Genomic DNA, 25974 nt, shown 5'->3' with positions numbered 1-25974 from the left:
ATTGTTTCAGCCTACTGGTATTTGACGTGTTATTGGTGATGGCTTAGTGATGCCTAGCCTATATAAAAATTGACACCTTGAAGTAGGGCAGCTGCCATAGTTTAAACCTAAAATATGGAGAATTGTCTTAGCAGTCAGGTGGTGAGAAACTGCCTATTGGGGGCTGGAAAGATGGAGACCCTTTTTAAATAGTGAATCGGCAAATTATTTGGTACAACTTGCAAAGGAGATCAGATATCCACCCAGCCAGTAGCACTACATGAGGTGGTTTGTAAGAACTGGAGTGATAGTATGAATGGCTCACTCTTGGCTGCTTGAGCAGGGTTTTACAAAAGAGACATGAGCTCAGGTAGAAATTGGTTGTCAAGCAAAGATTAGAGGCATTAAAATAAAGTTCCCCTAACATTTAAAAAGCTGACTACTTGTAGGTCCCAAATAATAAAAGATAAGATTGAAAAATATCCAAGAGCAAATAAGCCCCAAAGCTAGCAGAAGACAAGAAATAACCAAGATCCAAGATGAATTGAAGAAGATAGAGACATGAAAAACCTTCAAAAAATCAATAAATCCAGGAGCTATTTTTTTTAAATAAAATAGATAGCTAGCTAGACTAGTAAAGAAGAAAAGAGAGAAGAATCAAATAGACACAATCAGAAATAATAAGGGGGATATTACCACTGATCCCAGAGAAATACAAACAAACATTACAGAATAATATAAACACCTCTATGCACAGAAACTAGAAAATCTAGAAGAAATGACAAATTCCTGGACAACTTCACCCTCCCAAGACTGAACCAGGAAGAAATTGCATCTCTAAATAGACCAATAATGAGTTCTGAAATAGAGGCAGTAATAAATAGCCTACCAAACAAGATGGTATTAACACCTGAATCCTACCAGGGGTACAAAGAAGAGCTGGTACCACTTCTACTGAAACTATTCCAAAAAATTGAAAAGGAGAGACTCCTCCCTATCTTATTCTATGAGCACAGAATCATCCTGATACCAAAACCTGGAAGAGATGCAACAAAAATAAGAAAACTTCAGGCCAATATTCTTGATGAACATCAATGCAAAAATCTTCAATTAAATACTGACAAACCAAATCCAGCAGCACAAAAAAAAGCTTATCCACCACGATCAAGTTGGCTTCATGTCTGGGGTGCAAGTTTGGTTCAACACAGCCCAGTCAATAAATATGATTCATTACATAAACAGAACTAAAGACAAAAACCACGTGATTATCTCAATAGTTGCAGAAAAGGCCTTTGATAAAATGCAACATCGCTTCATGTTAAAAACTCTCAATAAACTAGTTATTGAAGGAACATACCTCAAAATAATAAGAGCCGTCTATGACAAATCCACAACCAATATCATACTGAATGTGCAAAAGCTGGCAGCATTCCCCTTGAACACCAGCACAAGATAAGGATGCCCTTTCTCAGCACTCCTATTCAACATACTATTGGAATTTCTGGCCAGGGAAATTAGGCAAGGGAAAGAAATAAAGAGTATTCAGATAGGAAGAGAGGAAGTCAAATTAACTTTGTTTGTAGAAGACATGATCCTATATCTAGAAAAACCCATTGTTTTAGCCCAAAAGTGTCTTAAGCTGAGAAGCAACTTCAGCAAAGTCTCAGGATATAAAATTAATGTGCAAAGTGACACAAGGCAAGGTTGCCCTTTCTTAGCACTCCTATTCAACATAGTATTGGAAGTTCTGGCCAGAGCAGTTGGGCAAGAGAAGGAAATAAAGTGTATTCAAACAGGAAGTCAAATTATCTGTGTTTGCAGATGATACGATCCTATATCTAGGGAACACCATTGACTGAGCCCAAAGGCTTCTTAACCAAATAAGCAACTTCAGCAAAGTCTCAGGATACAAAATCAATGTACAAAAATCACTAGCATTCCTATACACAAACAACAGACAAGCAGAGAGCCAAATTATGAACAAACTCGCATTTACATCTGCTACAACAAGAACAAAATACCTAGGAATACAGTTAACAAAGGAAGTGAAGGACATCATCAAGGAGAACTACAAACCACTGTTCAGAGAAATCAGAGAGGATGCAAACAAATGAAGAAATATTCCATGTTCATGGATAGGAAAAATCAATGTCATGAAAATGGTCATTCTGCCCAAAGTAATTTATATGTTCAACACTATTCCCATTAAACTACCATTGACATTCTTCACAGAATTAGAAAAAAGCTATTTAAAAATTCATATGGGGCAAAAAAAGAGCGAAATAGCCAAGACAGTCCTAAGCAAAAGGAATAAATCTGGAGGCATCACACTACCCAACTTCAAACTATACTGTGAGGCTACGGTAATCAAAACAGTATGATACTGGTATAAGAACATACACATAGATACATAGAAGAGAATAGAGAGCTCAGAAATAAGACCACGCAGCTACAACCATCTGATCTTTGACAAACCTAGCAAAAACAAGCAGTGAGGAAAGGAATCCCTATTTAACAAATGATGCTGGGAGTGCTGGCTAGCATATGCAGAAAATTGAAACTGGATCCCTTCCTTACACCGTATACAAAAATTAACACAAGATGGCTTAAAGACAAATGTAAAACCCAAAGCTATGAAAATCCTAGAAGAAAATCTAGGCAATACTATTCAGGACATAGGCACAGGCAAAATTTTCATGATGAAAACACCACAAGCAATTGCAACAAAAGCAAAAATTGACAAATGAGATCTAAACTAAAGACCTTTTGCACAGCAAAATAAACTATCATCAGAGTGAACAGACAACCTACATAGTGGAAGAAAACTTTTGCAATCTTTCCATTTGGCAAAGATCTAATATCCAGAATCTACAAGGAACTTAAACAAATTGAAAAGAAAAAAAAAAACAAACAACACTATTAAAAAGTGGGAAAAGGAAAGGAATGACACTTCTCAAAAGAAGACATTCATGTGGCCAACAAAAAAAGCTCAACATCACTGATCATTAGAGAAATGCAAATCAAAACTACCATACAACCATTGTGAAGAGAGTGTGGCCATTCCTCAAGGATCTAGAAGCAGAAATACCATTTGACCCAGCAATCCCACTACTGGGTATATACTCAAAGGAATATAAATCATTGTATTATAAAGATACATGCATGGGTATGTTCACTGCAGCACTATTCACAATAGTGAAGACATGGGATCAGCCATGATCAATGATAGACTGGATAAAGAAAATGTGGTACATATACACCATGGGATACTATGCAGCCATAAAAAGGAATGAGATCATGTCCTTTTCAGGAAAATGGATGGAATTGGAAGCCATTATCTTCAGTAAACTAACACAGGAGCAGAAAACCAAACACTGCATGTGCTCACTTATAAGTGGGAGCGGAATGATGAGAACACATGGACACACAGTGGGAACAACAAATGCTGCAGCCTGTCAGATGGGTGGTGGGAGGAGGGAGAGCATCAGGAAGAATAGCTAATAGATGCTGGGCTTAATTCCTAGGTGATGGGATGATCTGTGCAGCAAACCACCATGGCACACGTTTACCTATGTAACAAACCTGCATATCCTGCACATGTATCCCAGAACTTAAAAAAAAAGTTGAAGAAAAAAAAGGAAAATATCTTCAGTCATAAAAGGCCTAGTATTTCTAAGTTAAATAAATTGATTCAATGATGGAGAAAATCTCAGATTAAGAGTATTACCTTATTACACAGTCTATTGTTTAGATTAGCTTAAATTATTAAATGAGAGAGAGAGAGAGGCACAGAGGTAAGGAAGGAAAGAAATAAGGCAAACTTGGGAACTAAGTCAAGAAGAATTTTTTATTGTGAATACTGGCACATGCAACTGATAAAAAGCAAGTACATGAGAAATCTAACACATTTTTAAGAGATTATATTGCCAAAGGAGCCACCAGTCTGCTTGCAAAAGTCTGTGACTGTTAAACTTTAAAACAACTTTCAGTCCTTCAAACTATATGAACAGGGTTTGGCTATGAACATTCCATGTTCCCCGAGGAGGGTGTACTCCGCCAAACCTATTTCAGATATGGCTGTGGAAAAATATGGTCAAGGAAGAACCTTTCAGAGGATAAAATAGGAGCCACAGAAGGTGGTTCTTCACAGATATCTGCTTCACGTTCTCCTTACTGAAATCCACACTGCCAGAGAGGCTGCACAATGCCTATGGTATAGGATCTCACTGTGTGTTACTGTTCTCCCATTTTTCCTGATTTTGAATAGAAGGGTTTTTTTGTTTTGTTTTGTTTTGAGGTTTGCTGTCCCTGATACTATATGTAGGTATATAGTGGGGGTTTGGGTGTGTTAGTGCTTGGTGTCTGTGTCGGGAAGATGGCAATGGGTTGCCTGTCTATTACAAGGTGCCACAACATTTAGCTTGCACATCTTTTAACATTCAGGGCTTTGAGTTCGTGGCTGATGCTGAATAAAAATTTGAAAAACATTAAGATGTCTCCACTGGAGAAGGAATAAGCATATTCTCTGTGTGAAGAGAAAAAGGCAATGGAAATTTGGGAAGAGGAAGGATAAACTCTTGTAGAGACTTACTTGTTGATTAACAATTACAATTGCCTTTCCTTCTGGCACAAAGCTAGACTATAGTTCCCTGTCTCCCTGGAGATAGGTGTGGCCATGTGACTGAGTTGGGGCCAGTGGACCATGAGTGTGTGTGATACGCACTGTTGCCACCATGGAACCATAAAATGCTCCTTTATGACTGTGAGGAAAACCACATTTTTTTATTTTCCTATCCTCTGCTGAGTAGAGAAGACTTAGAGGTCCTATGCTGAGGTAGAGCTGCATGTAGGAAAGAGGCTAGTCCTCTAAATGACCAATATTAATGCTGATTGGACTTAACGCTCCCAAGAAATAAACTTCCATTCTGTAAAGTCACTGAGCTTCTGGAGCTTATTTGTTATATCACAATCTCAAAATCCTAAAGAATATATCAAGTAGGAGGACAGGCAATTGGGTTGGAATCTTAGAAAAGAGGTCTTCCTTGAAGATTGTAAGTCAATATAAGAAGTGACGATGCTATGGCCATGGATGGGATCTCCTTGGGGAAGATTATAGCATTACTTTAGTAGAGAATCTATAGCTGAGTCTTGAAACACAAATATTAATTAGCCAATTGGATAAGCCTACAAAGTAGAAATAAGAGGAGCATTCAGGGTGATCAGAGGAATAGGAGCTAAGGTGTGAGGGGAGTATATCAAGAAAGAAAAGTATATCAATTGTTCTTGAAGGTAGCTTAAAATCCAAATAAGGCAAGGAACTCCAGGCCCTCTGAAATGAGTGTGGTTGATAACCTATGGGAAAGCTGCTTTTGTGAGTGGACCTATACCCAGAAGCCAGACTGGAAAGGGTGGATCAACCTGTTAGAGAAAAAGAAATTGAAACAATGAACCCAGGCAACTCTTCTGGAAAATTTGTCTGTGAAAGGGGAAAAGACAGGCTGCTAATGAATAAGTTGGGTTTATTCGTATCTGTTTTTTTTTTTCCTTTTTGTACAAATAGAGATTCTTGAATGTGTTTAAATGAATACTTTAGTTCTATTTCTGGTAGTCTAACAATATTAGAATCATGACAAATCACTCTACCACAAGGCAATGACTAAAAAGTACTGAACAAATTTCAGATGAGATCCTCAAATGTATAGTAGCATTTAATAAAATTCAGCATTCATTTGTTGTTTAAAAGTGATTTGCATTCCATGAATAGAAGAGAACTTCTTTATTCCAATCTGCAGTATCTACAAAAAACTTGTGACAAATGTCAGAATTAATGGTAAATGATGAGATAATTCTCTCAAGATCAGAAACAAGGCAAGGGTGCTCACTATCACCATTTATATTTCACTTTTTTTCTGTAGGTCCTAGATGTTATAGGAAGTGCGGAGGGGGGAAGATTAAAAAAAAGCATGAGCATCGAACAAAAGAAAAAAACTGTGATTATTGAAGAGTATATGGTTACCTAAAAGGAAGAACAAAATAATTCCGTAAATTGTCAAAATCTATGAGTGTTTAACAACTTTGCTACACATGAATTTATGTGTAGAAATCAAATGAATTTCTATAGTTCAACCATGAAGCGTTTGACAGTGTAATCTTGAGAAAATATGACTTTCAATAGCAATTGTAATATTTGGGCCATACCTAGAAATAATTATAGATAGCAAAAGTTATGAAAAAATTATTTAGAAATTATTTTTCATTGTGAAAGTAACAAAAATTTAGTATAAGACAGAAAAGAAAAATATATATATCTGTGGATTGGAAGGCTTAATATCACTTTTTAGAAAATAGACAAATGTCTGGCAGCAGTTGCAGGATGGCGAAGTGAAGGGGTGTTGGGCAGAGCCCAGCATCAGAGGATGGGGAGCAGGCAGCTGAGTGAGAACTTGCTTGCCCCTAGGAAGATGCGAAATGGCAAGACACAGAAACACACATGTGCTGAGGCTCCAAGCCACCTGTGTGTTTTATTGTTTCATTGAATTTCAAAAACAAAAGCAAAAGAAAATTATTAATAATTTCGACAATGACTGCAGAGCATTAAACCCCAGATTTGGGATTCTTCTGAGCACAGGGCCTATGTAACTACACTGGCCACATGTCCATGAAGCTGGTCCTACTGTCACGTTCTGCCATTATATAATGTGATTTTAGTGGTTTATTGGACATGAGAATTTTTAATCTCTCAATGATTCTCATGTTTAGCAAAGATTGAGAACTGCTCCCTAGAGAGTATCTTGCATGTGTGTATTAAGAAAAATGTACTAAGATGCTCAGGCTACACTATTTACAATTTTTAAAAATGGAAAAAGGCTAACATATGCCAGCTATAGAATAAATAGATGTATTTGCAGTAGAATATTACATAGCAGTAAAACATAAGTCACTAGTTCTACATCACAACATGGCTTCATTTCAGGATACTAAAGGGGCAAAAAATGTGTTTTGAGCATTTATATAATGCTCAAAACATGAAAAACTAAACAACATATTGATTGGATTTTTTAATGTGGCAAAATTAGAAAGGGAAGCAAGGAATTAATAAACACTAATTTCTGTATTGGGAAAGAAAAGAATGTGATGTTGACAGGCACTTAAAAGAACTTCAAAAATCATGACAATGTTATTTTTCTTTAACTGAATGATAAATATAATTATTCTTCATAATTATATTTATATTATAAATTTTGTTTTCTGACTATTAATCATGTAGTGAAAATTATCCTTTTAAAAAGCAATGGAAATTATCCAGTTGAGGAAGAATGGTTGAATATTCAAAAAATGATTTTAAAACTTTGCTCTTTACATCACTCAGATAACACATAGTAGGGTCCAGTCCCAAGCCCAAGGCTATGACCCACCAGGTCATCATTTTGTCATCAGGATCATTAAGGAGGGATGCAGATCAATGAGTCTTCACATATCCACACAAACAGCTGACACAGGCAACAAAAGTGTCATTTACTGAGACTAAAGAAGCAGGATATTTTAAGCACAGTAGAGGAGTAGGTAAGAAGAAATAGAATATTTCCAACAAGTCACTGAAAAGACGTTCTATATTATTTATAATAAAAATACAAATTAAAAATATTGAAACTTTCTCATTAAAATATAATTGGAACAACCTTTTTTTTTCAATTTCTACCAAATTTAAAAATGCACAAATCTTGTGGTCTAGTAATTCCACCATTTGAAACTTATTCTATTTAAATGCCAGTACATATGTGCAATAACATTTATTGCAGCAATGTCTGTAAAAATAATTGCATTCAAACAAAATATCCACATAAATAGGAGATTAGTTAACAATTATGATATAGCTCTACTATAAGATATGATATGATCTTTAAAAAGAATTAAGCTACCATGTATGTAAATACTTGGAAATGGGTCTACCATATATTTTTTAAGTTTAAAAAGCAAGCTGTAAAGCAATAAGTATAGTTTGATTGCCTTAAAAAATGTGTGTGTGTGTGTGTGTGTGTGTATGTGTGTGTATCAGAGTAAAGGAGACATGTTTGGGTATATACAAGGTATTCAAAGTATGTATGTATTACAAGTAAAGAAAAAGTTCAGGAGAATATACACCAACCTTATTAACATTGGTTATCTCTTGAGAATGGGATTATTTCTGTATTCTTTAAATTTGTTTAAGCATGTATCACATGCTTTTTTTTATTGTATTGCTATGTTTTCCATCTCTTGTAGAATTTACTAAGCAGAGGTTTTCTGCTTTTTCTTAATCCTCTTTCTCCTCCTCCTCTACCTTCCCTCTTTTGTCTCCTACTTCTTCTTCTTCTTCTTTTCCTCCTTCCTGTTTCCTCTTCTTTCTCCCTTCCTCCCCCCTTCTCCTCCTCCTCTCCTTTCTCTCCTCCTACTTCTTCTCCTTCTCTTCCTTCCTGTTTTCTCTTCCTTCTCCCTTCTTCACCCCTCCTTTTCCTCTTCCTCCTTTTCTTTCTCCTTTTTCTTTTAATTATCCACATGGAGGATCTGAATATTTTGGGTCAGAATGGTGGTATTTCATATCTCTTTTAGTTGACTATACAACTGGTATTTAAAAAAAAAAAAAGCTCTGGGAAATGCAAAAAGAACATTTCTATCAGCTTAAGGTATACCCTCCCACTCCTTCGGTATAACAGACTGAAAACAATAATGGATCCTTTAATCCTTCCCGTGTTGATGGTCCTCTGTCTCTTAACCAACTTCTCTCTCTTCCACGGCTCTCATTTCCCTATTAGCTCTAAGGGCCACAAATTTGTTCTGTGCTACAGATTATCACAGACAAGTAAGTTTGTTGTGAATCCATAGGTCAGTATGTAAGTGGAGGTTGGTGACAGATGCTTTGTTCATGGTTTGTTCAGGATGCTCTTCTGCCTGAGTCTAGTCCTGCACACAGGACCGGATAAGGGCTCTTCAGTGCATTTTCCAAGCTTAGTTCTCAGAACAGAGCTACAAGTTCAGACTAACAGGACTTTGGAGCATATGGAACAGATATAAGCTTTTTGTTTTGTTTTGTTGTTGCTGTTTTTTTTTTTTTCATTATCATTTCACAAACAGGAGAACATAGTGGGCTCCAAGTCAACCAGCCAGGGTCATGACTATACCACACTCAATGTAGAACCCTGGGCAAGCTATTTAATCTCATAAATTTATTTCCAGAAAACATTTTTGTTCCAAGAAAGTGTTTTTGAAACTTCAGCGAACAACATGTTAGTAAGTCTTAAAATAATTTAGTGGGTAGTGGTCAGCACTGGGGAACAATAGAATAAAGCAATAAAAATTTTTAACAAATGAGTATATTGCATAAAAAAGAGAGTACAGTGCTAATATAAACATGTATTACTTACTGTGGCCTAAGCTCAAATGAGTTTGAGAAACAATGCATTTAATTAAGCAAATGTGACAAACTGAAAAGCCTCCCTTCACGGTCCTCTCAGTTCCACTCAGTTCTGACCCTGGCCCTTTCGAGTAAAGAAAGCAGAAGCTAAAGGGTTTTAGAAACATACTGTAATGACTGATCTTTTGAAAATTCGTGAGAGTGCTAGGCTGATGTGAGAAGTCAGGGCAATGATGAGAGACATACTTCCTTCAGAAAATGTCCTTGTGCTACTTTCATATATTTGAGGCAATGGATAAGGATTTGTTAGAATTAGCAAGGCCTAAGGATTTGGTTTCTGGTTTTGTTTGGAATTTTTGCTATTAATTCAAGTATAGTCATCATTCCATATCTGTGAGTTCTGCACCCATCGACTCAACCAACTTTGGATCAAAATATTTGAGAGAAAAAAAAATTTTAAAAAAACAGCACAATGATAAAATATAATATGAAAGTAAAAGATACATTATAACGATGATTTACATGGCATTTATATGTAAATCATGTATTAGATATTATAAGTATTCTAGATATTATTTAAAGTATATGGGAGGATATACATAGGTTATATGCAAATACTACACCATTTTATATCAGGGACTTGAATATGAACAAATTTTGGTGTCCATTTGAGTCCTGGAACCAATTCCCCATGGATACCAAGGGACAATTCTACCAAGAACTGTGACCAAAGGCCTTTGAGTTTCCTTTAATTCTATAATCCTGTCATTTGAAATTCCTAGTCTTAGTAGGTAATATTTGGAGCAAAAACTTCCTCTTCCTAGGTGAGTAAAGTGAAATCATTTTGAATTTTCATTTTTTAAAGCATTCATATAGTACTTTAATGTTTATGGATTTTTAAATATCTATTTTTAATGCCTCTGCAAATTTTTTGCTCTGAAAAGGTTATAGTAAGCAAACCCTATAAAAATTGAACACAATCATTATTGTATTTGAGAAAAACAGATTCAGAACTAAAATTAGGATGTTTAGACCTATATTTTTAGAGAATTTTTGCCAAATGAATTGAATCATTATTAACCTATAGAATCAACATTTTTCTTCATACCTTGTAATATTAGAAAGAACCTATAAATAACCATTATTATATAACTGTATATATTACTATAAGTTTAATTTGGTTAATACCAAATTGGTTATTTGGTATTTTCCTGCTGTAATCATATGAGCCATTCATTATAAGTACTTTCAGTTTCAACAGAACTAATGTTAATAAGAGAGGAAAATTAGAGAATATGACTTAAACAACACTTCAATTCTTCTCTGTATCGTGATTTCAGTTGAAATATATCTGTAGTGTTAATTATAGAAATTGTGGATATTCCACAAAAACCACTGTCAAAATCAAAACCATAAACTCTGAGCCTTATGCCTATTATTTAATATACAACAAATCACAATTTTTATCACATTGGCTAATGTGCATCTCCTAGGTATCTGTAAAGAAAAATAGAAATATAAATGTGTAAATATGCATCTGTATATAGATATAGTACAAATATAGATATAGATGTAGGTATAGATCTATGTCTGTCAACCATTTTCAATAAATATAAAGATTTGGTTTGCTATGAAACAGTAACTATCCATTACTTCCTTCTAGAAACAGTACCTGCAGATATAGTAGTTACAGCTAGGGATCTAGGGGTAGGGGCTTGGGGAAGTTTGGGGACGTCGATGGTTGCGTGGTCGAACCCTGAAGATGGATAATAGGGAGGTTTTGAATTATTACATGATCACATCCTTAGGTTCTTCTCCTTAAGACTCACAAAAGTCCTTCTTGACCGTTAGCTCACTTTGAGATGCTGAATAAATTATTTAAATTCCTAAATATCAATTTTCTTGTCCCTAAATTAAACAATAACTTTGGAAAATATGTTTTCCATCTCATCATTATAGGTTGATCAGCAGACATGTTAAAGACCAAGGGGAGAAAAACTAAATTGAAGAGTGAATATATTGTACATAGGCCAGGACAGCAAATTATAGTAGGTTGTTAGAGGAATGATCCCTGATTAATCTGACCTTGAATATTCATATCCTTATGTAGTCCACTCCCACAGTGACTCTGAGGTTGGCCATTGTGATTTGCTTTGTTCAGTGAAATATTTACAAATGTGACAGTAGCAGATACTAGACAGCTACACAATGGGGTTTAGCCATTAGGAACTCTTCTGCTTCCACGTAAGAGTTTTTGGCTATATTGCTGAAGATGTCATATTGAAGTGAACCACACCATACCAGAAAATGGTGTCTGCTAATACCACCTTGGACCAAACAGCCTCAGCCGAGCCTAAAGTTACCAGATGACTATAGGCACATGAGTGACCCCCCCAAAAGACCATCAGAAGAGTCATCCAGCTGAGCCAAGTCCAATGTGCAGAATTGTGAGCAAATAAATGGTTATTGATTTAAGCCATTGTTTTGTTACTTAGTATAGATACTTGTGGTTTGTTATGTAGCAATAGATACTTGATATATCCATTTATCTGATAGAATAAACCTTCTATGCTTTTGATATTGAAAGCAATAAATGATAATTAAGAGTGACCTATCATATAAATTTTAAAAATGTACTATTTTCAAGTAAGTGAGTAAAATAGCAAATACACAGAACATAATCAGAAAGCAAATTTTCAAATGCAATACCAAACACAAAAATGTCTGTGCTGGATTACCTCTTTGTACTGTACAGGCAAAAACAAAATAGATAGATAGATGGATAGATAGATAGATAGATAGATAGATAGATAGATAGATAATTTTAGTTGGGGAACTTACTGAAACATGATTTTCTATGAAGCATGTGCTGGAAAATCTTACACAAAGATTCCTCACTTTGTGTAATGGTCCTACAGGTACATTGCACTTGAAGGACCGTCCCAAGGATATCTATGTAAGCAGCTTTGCAGTCATCACTTCCTGAACAAGTGAGATCCTGTTTGCTTAAGGTGCTAATGCAATTCTCATCTTCATGGCACTTTCTAGTCACTCGCTGCCAGCATTTTGACTGAAATGTTCTATAGTGCCTCCTAGAGAAAGAGTGAAGAAAAATAATTAGTTTTGAATAATATTATTTCACATTAACATGTGATTCCCCTTCACCTAATGAAAGACATAGAACACAATGCCTTTGAGATGCCAGTACATAGTTGAAAAGTAAATTTGCAATTTGAAAAATCACCATAGGGAGTGTGGAAGAAATGGTAGAGTAATCTTGTGAATTATTGTCCCTTTTTTGTGATGAAAGACAGCAGTTAAGTTGAGGATTCCATGGATGGATTCTCCTTTATTACTAATTTTATTCCAATGTATGAAGATTTGAGGCATGAACTGCTTCAGAGATTTATTGGCAATTTTTTATTCTGAATATAGTTTTGTGGCTAGCCTTTGGCCAATGTGTCACACCAAGTGATTTCAAATAAGGTATTTGACCTTTCAAGTCAGTTATCCCACAGGATGGGAGGTGATTTATACTTTCTCAAGAGACTAAACAGACTAATTAGAATTTACAATATGTTGTGAGGTATAAGATTTCTGACTATGTATTTGATTGTTGCTATAATAAAATTGAATAAAAGTCTGGATAATGTACACTAATTTCATTTTTGAATTTTTTACAATAAGAATATATTTTTATTAATGAATGCAAGAATAAAATTCTTTCAATTTAATATTTGTCACCTAAAATTGCTTTTTACTCTGTCTTGAATAGGTTGACATCAAACATGTATGAAAGTCCTATAAGTTCTTGACATTTTCATGAAGTTATTTGTCCACATGGATGCTGCTATGTTAAAAAACCAAAGTCACATTGTTTTTAATAATTAAATATTTAAGTCATCTTAAGGATAAGCTTTTAAATATAATAGTGAAGATTAATTAATGTATATTAAATTTATAATAAAGGAAATACTGCAAATTTTCTGAACATATAATTATTAGGCCAGCAGAACAAACATATTCCTTCAATGCTGTTAAGGGTTACATATAAGATATCTTCTAAATGTAAGTTTTGGAAGTATTGATTGTCATTCAGGTAGAGAATGTATCTGTACCTACATGCTATTTATTCATTTTAAATATATTTTACTAAGTTTAAATTGCATGGTTTATCTACTTATACATAAGTAGATAAATTTTCACTCAGGAAAAACACCATGAAATTTTGCCAAAATGATGAACTAAAGAATATTTAATTAAAAATAAAATACTACTTTGGTACACTGGATTCCAAAATTATTTGAAATGTAAATGGACTAAAGTCTCCAATTAAAAGACATAGTATGGCTGAATGGATTAAACAGATTAAAAATAAAAAGAGCCAATGATCTATTACCTCTAAGAAGCATATATCATCTATAAAGAAACACATAGATTGAAAAATAAAGGGATGGAAAAAGATATTCTATGCCAATGGAACCAAAAAAAGAAGCAGGAGTAGCTATACTTTAATTAGACAAAATAGATTTCAAGAAAAAAACTATAAAAAGAGATAAACAAGGTGATTATATAATGATAACAGATTCAACTCAGCAAGAAGATATAACAATTGTAAATATATATGCACCCAACACTGCAGTACCTAGACATGTAAAGCAAATAGTATTAGACCTAAAGAGAGAGACTTCAACATCTCACTTTCAGCATTGGACAGATCATTCAGACAGAAAATCAACAAAGAAACATCAGTCTTAATCTGCACTATAGATAAAATGTACCTAATAGATATTTACAGGACATTTCATACAACAGCTGAAGAATACACATTATTCTCCTCAGCACGCAGATCGTTGTAACTGATAACCCATATGTTAGCTAAAAAGCAAGTCTTAAAATTTTCTTTTTTTTTTTAGAAAAACTGATAGAATTTTATTTTTTTAACCTAATATTTATTTTTTATTTTATTTTATTTTTTTAAAATTTATTTATTTATTATTATTATTATACTTTAGGTTTTAGGGTACATGTGCACAATGTGCAGGTTAGTTACATATGTATCCATGTGCCATGCTGGTGCGCTGTACCCACTAACTCGTCATCTATCATTAGGTATATCTCCCAGCGCTATCCCTCCCCCCTCCCCCCACCCCACAACAGTCCCCAGAGTGTGACGTTCCCCTTCCTGTGTCCATGTGTTCTCATTGTTCACTTCCCACCTATGAGTGAGAATATGCGGTTTTTGGTTTTTTGTTCTTGCGATAGTTTACTGAGAATGATGATTTCCAATTTCATCCATGTCCCTACAAAGGACATGAACTCATCATTTTTGATGGCTGCATAGTATTCCATGGTGTATATGTGCCACATTTTCTTAATCCAGTCTATCATTGTTGGACATTTGGGTTGGTTCCAAGTCTTTGCTATTGTGAATAATGCCACAATAAACATATGTGTGCATGTGTCTTTATAGCAGCATGATTTATAGTCCTTTGGGTATATACCCAGTAATGGGATGGCTGGGTCAAGTGGAATTTCTAGTTCTAGATCCCTGAGGAATTGCCACACTGACTTCCACAAGGGTTGAACTAGTTTACAGTCCCACCAACAGTGTAAAAGTGTTCCTATTTCTCCACATCCTCTCCAGCACCTGTTGTTTCCTGACTTTTTAATGATTGCCATTCTAACTGGTGTGAGATGGTATCTTATTGTGGTTTTGATTTGCATTTCTCTGATGGCCAGTGATGGTGAGCATTTTTTCATGTGTTTTTTGGCTGCATAAATGTCTTCTTTTGAGAAGTGTCTGTTCATGTCTTTCGCCCACTTTTTGATGGGGTTGTTTGTTTTTTTCTTGTAAATTTGTTGGAGTTCATTGTAGATTCGGATATTAGCCCTTTGTCAGATGAGTAGGTTGCGAAAATTTTCTCTCAACCAAAAAGAGTCCAGGAACAGATGGATTCACAGCCGAATTCTACCAGAGTTACAAGGAGGAACTGGTACCATTCCTTCTGAAACTATTCCAATCAATAGAAAAAGAGGAAATCCTCCCTAACTCATTTTATGAGGCTAGCATCATCCTGATACCAAAGCCGGGCAGAGACACAACAAAAAAAGAGAATTTTAGACCAATATCCTTGATGTACATTGATGCAAAAATCCTCAATAAAATACTGGCAAACCGAATCCAGCAGCACATCAAAAAGTTAATCCATCATTATCAAGTGGGCTTCATCCCTGGGATGCAAGACTGGTTCAATATATGCAAATCAATAAATGTAATCCAGCATATAAACAGAATCAAAGACAAAAACCACATGATTATCTCAATAGATGCAGAAAAGGCCTTTGACAAAATTCAACAACACTTCATGCTAAAAACTCTCAATAAATTCTGTATTGATGGGACATATCTCAAAATCATAAGAGCTATCTATGACAAACCCACAGCCAATATCATACTGAATGGGCAAAAACTGGAAGCATTCCCTTTGAAAACTGGCACAAGACAGGGATGCCCTCTCTCACCATGCCTATTCAACATAGTTTTGGAAGTTCTGGCCAGGGCAATTAGGCAGGAGAAGGAAATAAAGGGTATTCAATTAGGAAAAGAGGAAGTCAAATTGTCCCTGTTTGCAGACGACATGATTGTATATCTAGAAAACCCCATTGCCTCAGCCCAAAATCTCCTTAAGCTGATAAGCAACTTCAGCAAAGTCTCAGGATACAAAATCAATGTACAAAAATCACAAGCATTCTTATACACCAACAACAGACAAACAGAGAGCCAAATCATGAGTGAATTCCCATTCACAATTGCTTGAAAGAGAATAAAATACCTAGGAATCCAACTTACAAGGGATGTGAAGGACCTCTTCAAGGAGAACTGCAAACCACTGCTCAATGAAATAAAAGAGGATACAAACAAATGGAAGAACATTCCATGCTCATGGGTAGGAAGAATCAATATCGTGAAAATGGCCATACTGCCCAAGGTAATTTACAGATTCAATGCCATCCCCATCAAGCTACCAATGACTTTCCTCACAGAATTGGAAAAAACTACTTTAAAGTTCATATGGAACCAAAAAAGAGCCTGCATTGCCAAGTCAATCCTAAGCCAAAAGAACAAAGTTGGAGGCATCACACTACCTGACTTCAAACTATACTACAAGGCTACAGTAACCAAAACATCATGGTACCAGTACCAAAACAGAGATATAGATCAATGGAACAGAACAGAGCCCTCAGAAATAACGCCACATATCTACAACTATCTGATCTTTGACAAACCTGACAAAAACAAGCAATGGGGAAAGAATTCACTATTTAATAAATGGTGCTGGGAAAACTGGCTAGCCATATGTAGAAAGCTGAAACTGGATCCCTTCCTTACACCTTATACAAAAGTCAATTCAAGATGGATTAAAGACTTAAACGTTAGACCTAAAACCACAAAAACCCTAGAAGAAAACCTAGGCATTACCATTCAGGACATAGGCATGGGCAAGGACTTCATATCTAAAACACCAAAAGCAATGGCAACAAAAGCCAAAATTGACAAATGGGATCTAATTAAACTAAATAGCTTCTGCACAGCAAAAGAAACTACCATCAGAGTGAACAGGCAACTTACAAAATGGGAGAAAATTTTTGCAACCTACTCATCTGATAAAATTTTCAAAAAATTGAAATCATATCAAGTATTTTCTCTGGTGACAATGGAATAAAACTAGAAATCAATGACAAGAGGAACTTTGAAAACTATACAAATACATGAAAATTAAACAATATGCTCCTGATTGTCCAGTGTGCAAATAAAGAAATTAAGAATAAAATTTAGAGTTGTATTAAAACAATGAAAATGGAAGAACAACATACCAAAACCAATGAGATATGGAAAAAGCAGTATTAAGAGAAAAGTTTAGAGAAATAAGCACCTACATCAAAAAAGTAGAAAAACTTCAAATAAACAACTTAGAAACACATCTTAAAGAACTAGAAAAGCAAGAGCAAACTGAACCCAAAATTAATAGTAGAAAATAAATATGAATAAATATCAGAGCAGAAATAAATGAAAGTGAAACAAAAAAAATTCAAAAGATTAACAATGAAAAGTTGGTCTTTTGGAAAGATAAAATCTCCAAACCATCAGCTAGGCTAATAAAAAGAGACAGAAGACCCAAATAAATGAAATCAGAGATTAAAAAGGAAACATTACAAATGATGCCACAGAAATTCAAAGGATCATTGGAGTCTACTATGAGCAAATATATGCCAATACATCAGAAAATCTAAAATGAATAAGTGAATAAATTTGTAGACACATACAACCTACCAAGATTGAACTATAAAGAAATCCAAATCCTGAACAGACCAATAACAAGAAATGAGATCGAAGCTATAATAGAAAGTCTCCCAGCAAGGGAAAACCTGGGACATGATGCTGAATTTTACCAAACACTTAGAGAAGAACTAATACCAATTCTACTAAAAATATTTCCAACAATAGAGGAGGGAATACTTCCAAACTCATTCTTTGAGGCCAGTATCACCCTAATACCAAAACCAGACAAGACATACCAAGCAAGGTAAACTACAGGCCATTTTCCTGAAGAACATTAATGCAAAAATCCTCAACAAAATCCTAGCAAACCAAATTCAACAACACATTAAGATTTTTCATCATGACCACGTGGGATTTATCCTAGTGATACAAGGATGGTTTGATATATGCAAATCAATCAGTTTGATACAGCATATCAACAAAATGAAGGACATAAAACATGACCCTTTCAATTGATGCTGAAAAGCATTTGCTAAAGTTCTCTACAGTCCTTCATGATAAAAGCCTCAAAACCAGGGTATAGAAGGAATATACCTCAACAGAATAAATGCCATATATGACAGACCAGACCAATAGCTAGTATCATATAGAATGGGGAAAAACTGAAAGCTTTTCCTCTATGATCTATAACGAGACAAGGATGCCTACTTTCATCACTATTATTCGACATAGTGCTGGAAGTCCTAGCCCAGCAATTAGACAAGAGAAGGAAAAGAAAAGGGGGGGCATCCAAATTAGAAAAGTAGAAAAATTTGTTTGCAGATTATAGAATTTTATATTCGAAAAGACCCAAAGACTCCACCAAGGAACTCTTAGAACTGATCAACAAATTCAGTAAAGTTGCAAGATATAAAATTAACATACAAAAATCAGTAGCATTTCTATATGCTAACAGCAAACAATCTGAAAAACAAATCTTCAAAGTAGTCCCATTTACAATAGCTACAAATAAAATAAGATACTTGGAATATGTCTAAATGTCCAAAAAAGACTAAGCAAATTAATTAAGCTACATCCATGCAACGGCATACTCTATAGCCATTCAAACATTTGAGAATTTTCTTTTTTTCAATTTATTCTAAGAAAAATGAGATAGATGTGCAGAACATGCAGGTTTATTACATAGGTATGCATGAGCCATGGTTGTTTGCTGCACCTATTGACCCGTCCTCTAAGTTCCCTCCCCTCCTCCCCGACTCCTTAACAGACCCTGATGTGTGAATTTTCTTATATTCAATTATGGAAAGAACTTTAATCCAAATTTAGGGAAAAATAACAAAAATAATGTATAGAGAAGTATATAATATGATGTCATCTGTTTTAAACCAATTAAATAAAGAATACATACATATTTAAAAGTATTTAGAATGTTTTCTAAGCAAATACCTTGTCATTACTTTTTTAAGTTAATATATAAAAATATAATGTATTATGATTTTCTGTAAATACCCAGACTTTTGTGAAATTGGCAAGACATAATCTCACCTCCCAGAGGGTATCTGTACTAGAGAAAGGTAATTGAGAAATGGCCCTTAAATTGTCCTCTTTGGCTGTTAAAAAATAAAGGAATTTCAAAGCCCATCGTGAATTGAAAAATTTGGAACAGGGACAGAAATTGTATTTTAAAATTGAAGTGACCTGTTTTGCCTATGTACAGGCTCTTCTGCAAAAAAGTAAGTATCATAAAGGGCTTAATATTCTCATTGAAGAGGTGGTTTTCCACTTGGAGATTTGTTTTTCATCTGAATTACATTAACAATAATTTAATATAAACACTGGAAATCTCCCTAAGGCAAAATGTGCTCAGGAAAATGATAGGATTTGTCTTTTCACATTGACTACTAATATTATATAACATTTCCATCACCTCTATAAAGCACTCATTAAGGGACTATTTGCACATAGTGAAAGGAAATTGAAGACATACAGTCCTTACACTTGAACTAATCTAAGAAAGAAATTACATGAGAAGAAATACATATATGTATACTACAATATAAAAATTAAGTGTGCAATATTCAAAAGTGAGAGGAAGGGAGATGACGTTTTTTGAGTGCTTATCCCACTCCAGACCTCACACCAAACATTTTGAAAAGGTGGTTAAAGCTGGGGGTCCTTGTTGAGGAAAATCATCAACTCTGTGCCAGTCCATCTGAGAAGGTGTTGATACCAAGGGGAGGTTAGTGTAAGAGTGTGTGCTTCAGAGTCTATCACAGGAATTCTCAAGGACTATAGCAGCAGAGCCATCACGTGCTATTAAAATATTCTCTTTGATGTGGATGCTCAGAAATACCATGCTTTGAAGGTTGAATGCTAATGGCTTCCAGATAATTAGCACCTCTAAAGCCCTGGCACTGGAATCAGGCAAAGCTGGGTACCCACCTGTGAATAAATCTGATATTTTTATAGTGATTTTGCTATTGAAACAATGGTGCCCCCTGGCCCTGGCTGGTTAAAATATTATTAGGTTTCATTGTTGATGTAGGAATATGATAGTTAGAAAGGCAGAATAGTAATAGATTTAGTTCATTGATGTGAGAAAAGTAGTGTAATCAAATGTTTGATATTTCATTGATTTCATATTTCAATGATTTCAGAAGATACCATTATTTTATGTACAGCAACAGTAACAACAAAAAAACACCTGTTGGAACTTAAATTATGACAAATGTCTTTGTTATTGACTCTAAAAATTTATTTAAAATATGTCAGGGATTTTAAAATGTGTAAAAAGGAATCGCATCTTAGAACAATGAAATGTAGTATTTCTCTAATAAGGATTTTTGAGATGACAGATGAGTTTGAGAAACCTAAATTGCATTATAAAAAGTATTTTGTCACTGCCTTTATTATTCACTCAAGAACAATAAATAATAAGCCTTAAAAGAACTGACACACATTTGCATGAAAAATTCTTGAATACAATTTTAAGAATCTTGATATCCTATGTGATAAGTTGACGAAATATGTCAATGCTCTAGGACTCTGCTTAGCTCTTTACCACTTATTTCATAGAATGTGTGCTATAGGGAAGCAGTTCTTTTTAACAAATGTTTACAAGATCTGGAACTACTTTGCCAGTTAGAGTGACTGAAAATAAGAGTAGACATAGTTAAAAAGCTAAAAGAAAGAATTTTACTAAGAACCTTCAAGAAGTTGATATCATTACTTTTTGTGGTTTTTTTGCCAGTGGTTGAAACAAGGGGACAAATATGGCAAATCACACACTAAGCCACCTACATGTTCGAAGCCCTAGGCAGTGTCCCTCAGGCCCTTATATGATATAAGCCTGTTCACACCCACTCAGTTAACTCTCTTATCTCGCCCCTATTTCTCTCCCCTTTGCACACTCTCCCCTCACTGCTTTTCTAAAATGCCACATACATGTTTTCCTAAGCACTGGCTGGTCAGTTCGCTTAGTATCTCCTCTCTCAGTATCTACTGTTTGCCTAGTGTTGTTTGCCTTGAAACAACACATACATTTTTAATTTAATACCTGTCTTCTCTCTGGACTATAAGATCCATAGGCATTTGTTTTCCTTATTCACCACTGCCTAGAGTAGTAGTAGGTGCTTGATAAACCTTTTCTGAATTAATAAATAAACGACTAACATTACTCCCCCAAGAATTAAAGGTGTGAGGTTGGAAAGAGGAGAATGAGTACATTTCTATGGTCATGGCATACATGTGTGCTAGGGATGTCCAAATCCTACTTTTATAGAGCATCCTTGACATAAGTAACTCCAAAAAAGACTCCATCTTAGATTTCATACGGTGCTTTTCCAACAGGGACAAAATATTTTGCTAAATAAAGAAGACTGCATCCAACCAGATAAGGACATAAACAAGCATACTCTTCCACTATCAGTCCTTTCAAGAGGACTCTGTGACCATAAAGAGAGTAGGACTTCAGCAGCTCAAAATGGCCATCTTAGCTGACACCGTCTTGCTGTCGCTCATAAGCACGCAGCATCTGCTGCCAACTTTTCTCCCCACATCAGACTCTTCCTTGCAAGATCGATGGACAGCCCAGATAAGACCAGAAGAATCTTTGTTTTTGTCACTCTTCCTGGACTTGTTCGTTAACCCTTTTCTCTATCCCTTTTCTCTTAATGTTAAATGTTACTTTGTTGTGGAATGTTTAACCTATAACCCTTATATATTGATTAAGTATACTATTATGTATGGTTTGCAATATTGACTGATTTGTGGAGTGGCTTGAGCCTGTGTACCCATGGCTCTGAAAACAAAATAAATGAGAAGTACTAAGGAGAACTGCCTCCTTGGGAATTCCATGTAGCTTGTGGCTTTTGTGATTGAACAGTATTAAAGCCTGACATTGTGAAAAGACACAAATGTGTGTGGACCTTGTTATCTCTGACTTTGCACCACTCATGTGAGTATTTATGCTACCTTCTTCTTCCTGATCTCCAGCCTAAGATAGAAAGAATTTATTTCAAAGTTTGAAGAGTCTCCTTGCCAAAATAATAAATTTGTAACAGCCTTATATAATTAAACAAACAAACAAAAAAAATTAAAAAGCTGATATATAAGTCAGGTCTATTAACCAATTCATTAGTCTAACTTGAATACATAATTTTTATAATATTATTTCATGGCTACCATATTTTAACATGCTGATTTTTTATTTCAAAAATCTACTCTGCATTTGAATTTCAAAGACGATACTGAACATGTACCACAGATTCAAAAAATATTAATTGTCTGGCTTTATTTACACCATGTTGGATGATGGTGGGAACTCCAGCTAATGTAATGAGATCAAGTGTTAGGACTGGACTATAACAAATAAGGTGCCGAAATAATAAAGTAAGGTATGAGTGTTTTTACCCACCTGCATAATTCATCATTTTGGCAGCTGCGAATTACATTGAGGCAAGTAGGGGGTGGAACCATGTTCACTGCACATGGCTTGCTGTGAAGAGCTTCTTTGGACTGCTGACAAGGTATATCAGATTGAGCACAGTCACAAAAAGCCAACATCTGGGCAATGTTAAAAGGTATATTTTGATAGAAGAACCGTATGGCTGCTTGGCAGTGTTTCACATCACACGGATTTCCATTTGCTGAGCAAGCTTTAAGGTAAGAGGCCAACTGTGCATTACAGACCACATCCCCTACACATGCCTCTGCCACTTCCAAACAGGACCACATCCCTTTGAATCCTGAAAGCAATGATATGCCCAGGTCATGGAAATGTAAACACAAAGCTGTACATACAGAAACTGTAAAACACTGTGAGAAGTCTATGAGCAAAATACAATGATGTACCAATGTCCTATTTTTGGCAAACATTACATCTTTTAGAGTAAGTATGAATTTACTGAGACCTAAATACTAGACTTATTGGAATCATCTTTCATCTATACAGGATACACATTGTGATCTAGAGTGACGGGAAGTGTGCAGGGCCAAAATTGAGCTGAAGGAAAAATCTCCCAGTCCAATGTTTTCAAATGTAAACGATAAATCTTCAGAAATTGCATTTGAACTATATAGCTTATGGTTAGCTCATTGGCTCAAGGCAAAATGATTCTTGTTCTGCTGCACATTTTTGTGAGGGGAATCTTGAATAAAGGCTCCACATAGTTATTCTAGCATATATAAATGTTTATACTCCTACAGATACACAAGTATACACAAAAACAGTTGGTGCCAAATAACTTATATGATCACAAATACCCATTAAATGTAATCAATATCTACTATTTGGGTTTTTGTTTGTTTGATTTTTGAGACAGGGTCTTGTTGTACAGTGGCATGATCCCAGCTCACTGCAACCTCCATCTCCTGGGCTCAAGTCATCCTCCTGCCTCAGCCTCCCAATGAGCTAGGATCACAGGCACATGCCTCCATGCCCCACTAAGTTTTGACTTTTGTTTTTGTTTTTGTTTTGTTTTGTTTTTGTACAGACAGGGTTTTGCCATGTTGTCCAGGCTGGTCTCAAACTCCTGGGCAAAAACGATCCACCTAACTCTGCCTCCCACAGTGCTGGGACTACAGTTGTGAGCCACTGTGCCCAACCTAGTATTTGGTTTTAATTATTAAGTATTTCTTAGCACATGTATAAATTGATAATGGATAGGCAAAGTAGTTGCTTTGATGTATCATTAGTAAAAGAAATGAAATGATTTTGTTGCATTTTATTATATTAGAACTGTTAAACCACATGATTTATTGGGTATTGGCCTATATTTAAGAAGCAGTAACTGCATTTTAAATTATATTATCAGGTATTTGCAATGCAGATCAAAATAATAACTGATAAACATTACCATGATGGGAACGTGTAGTTAGATTCCATTTGAATTTATCCTCTTTTGTGTTATCTAGAAGGAAAACAAAGAAACTATTTCATTATTGAACAATTTTCTGAATTTCCTAGGAAAACCTGAGCCACATTTATAAATGAGTAAAGTCCACATATATTCAAGCAAAAGCACATACAAGGTTATGTAACATGTATTTAGCCCTTGATATTCAAAATTAATGTGGTATAGATGAAGAAAACAAGCCTCTGAAATATCATTCAAGTGAGCTAAACAGCCCTGCTCTGAGGATTCAGTTACTTGAAGACTTAAATAAATGCTAGTGATTAGACTGTGTGCACAGAGTAAACCAACACTGGATGCTGACTGGAGAAAAAAAAACAACAGAAGGAATATTTTCTGAACACTACCTCCCACCCCACCCAGCATAAAAACCCTTCTCAGAAGGGTCTTCATTAGTTGGAAATGCAATTTTAAAAACCAGTTTCACCTCTGATTATCTTATCCTCCAAGAGTTCTTAGAAATTATAATTATAGTATTGAAAAATCTCATCAACGAAAATGAACTCGGTGTTCATCTAATTCCAAAATCTTTAAAGGAACATTGGTTGGTTCCCTACTATGTACCAGATGACAATCTGAGGATGCAAATCTGCAGTCCCTGTCATTGAGCATCCCACAGCCCAGAAGGAAATACAGACATATAAAACAAAGCCAAAAGAAACTATAAGGAGCACTAATGTATCCATAAAGTGGCAGGGGAATCAGATGATAAGATTTTCATTTTGAAATGAAAATTATTAGTTTTTCATTGGATATTAAGATATTAACTTTTGTTATGGCATAAATGTCCCTTCATGATTCAGTATGTCCTAATCTGAGATGTTTGTTCATATTTCCTGCCTGCTAGTCTAGTGCACATATAAGATGGTACTATCACAGGAAACTTACTTCTACCCCCAGGTGTGTCATGGCCTTCCAGACTCCTTATATTGTCCAAGCTATTCTCATTATGCATTGTTTTTCATTTTTTCAATTGATCAAGTCTCAGCTTGAGAACCACTCTTTCTTCTTGATCCCACCCATCCTCCCGCCTCTCTGAGGAAGATCTGGAGGTTCCAACTTCTGTGCTACTATTCCATATCTAATAAAATCCCAACAAACAGATCCCAGGGAGTCATATAGCTTTTGTACAAAAGTCTAGGCTTAGGTACAAAAGTCTAGGCTAGACATTCTTTTATGGATTAATACCCCTGCATTAGGACTGATTGGTAAGGCTGTGCCACTGACTAAAATATATTCAAGAAACTACTGTGTAGACCTAAATAAACAGCAGCTTCACTCACTGTTATTGACTGAATGTTTTTCCCATTACCCCTAAATTCATAAGTTGGAGCCGTAATCTCTCTGTGCAGTTGTGGGGTGATGGTGTCTTTAGGTTAAAAGAGGTCATAAGAGTGGGGCCCTGATCGAATAGGATTAGTGTCCATATCAGAAGACTTCAGGGAGCTAGCTGTCTCTCTCCCCTGGAGCACTCACGGAAGAAAGGTCCTGAGAACACAGGGAAAAGGTGGCTGGCTATCTACAAGCTAGTAAAAGAGGAGTCCTAGCCAGGAACAGATTCTGGGGACCTTTATCTGAGATTTTTCGTAATCCAGAACTGGGGAAAAATACAATTTTTGCCTTTTAAGCCACCCAGCCTGTAGTATTTCATTATGGTAGCCAGAGCAGTCTAATTTACTTACTATATGAGTACTTGTTACCAACACAACAAAACAGTTATTTTTAGTGTCTGAAAATAAAGTGCTTCATAGAAGGTATTATATTTCAATACTTATACATTAAATGCTAATTTTATATGAAATTAACATTTACACATTAAATATAAAACTAGCATTTACACACACACACACACACATACACCCACACTCATACATTTTTTCCCAGAGGATATTTTAAACAGTGGCTTT

The 25974-nt window shown here is 35.2% G+C and overlaps 1 protein-coding gene across 1 annotated transcript in view; it reads right to left on the bottom strand.

The window, feature by feature from the left end:
• The window catches only part of GFRAL (GDNF family receptor alpha like), a 74241-nt gene that overhangs the window by 26091 nt on the left and 22176 nt on the right, over positions 1 to 25974 (bottom strand). Inside the window, exons 4-6 of the mRNA XM_054492478.1 lie at positions 24011 to 24064; positions 22570 to 22900; positions 12212 to 12462 (exon numbers count right to left, since the gene is read on the bottom strand). Of these exons, the coding sequence (XP_054348453.1) occupies positions 12212 to 12462; positions 22570 to 22900; positions 24011 to 24064 (636 nt within the window). The remainder of the gene's footprint in view (positions 1 to 12211; positions 12463 to 22569; positions 22901 to 24010; positions 24065 to 25974) is intronic.

The sequence above is a fragment of the Pongo pygmaeus genome, chromosome 5 (genome assembly GCF_028885625.2).
Source record: "Pongo pygmaeus isolate AG05252 chromosome 5, NHGRI_mPonPyg2-v2.0_pri, whole genome shotgun sequence".
Classification (NCBI taxonomy): Eukaryota; Metazoa; Chordata; class Mammalia; order Primates; family Hominidae; genus Pongo; species Pongo pygmaeus.
The sequence above is the reverse complement of the archived record's forward strand: the minus strand, read 5'-3'. Positions and strand labels throughout refer to the sequence as shown.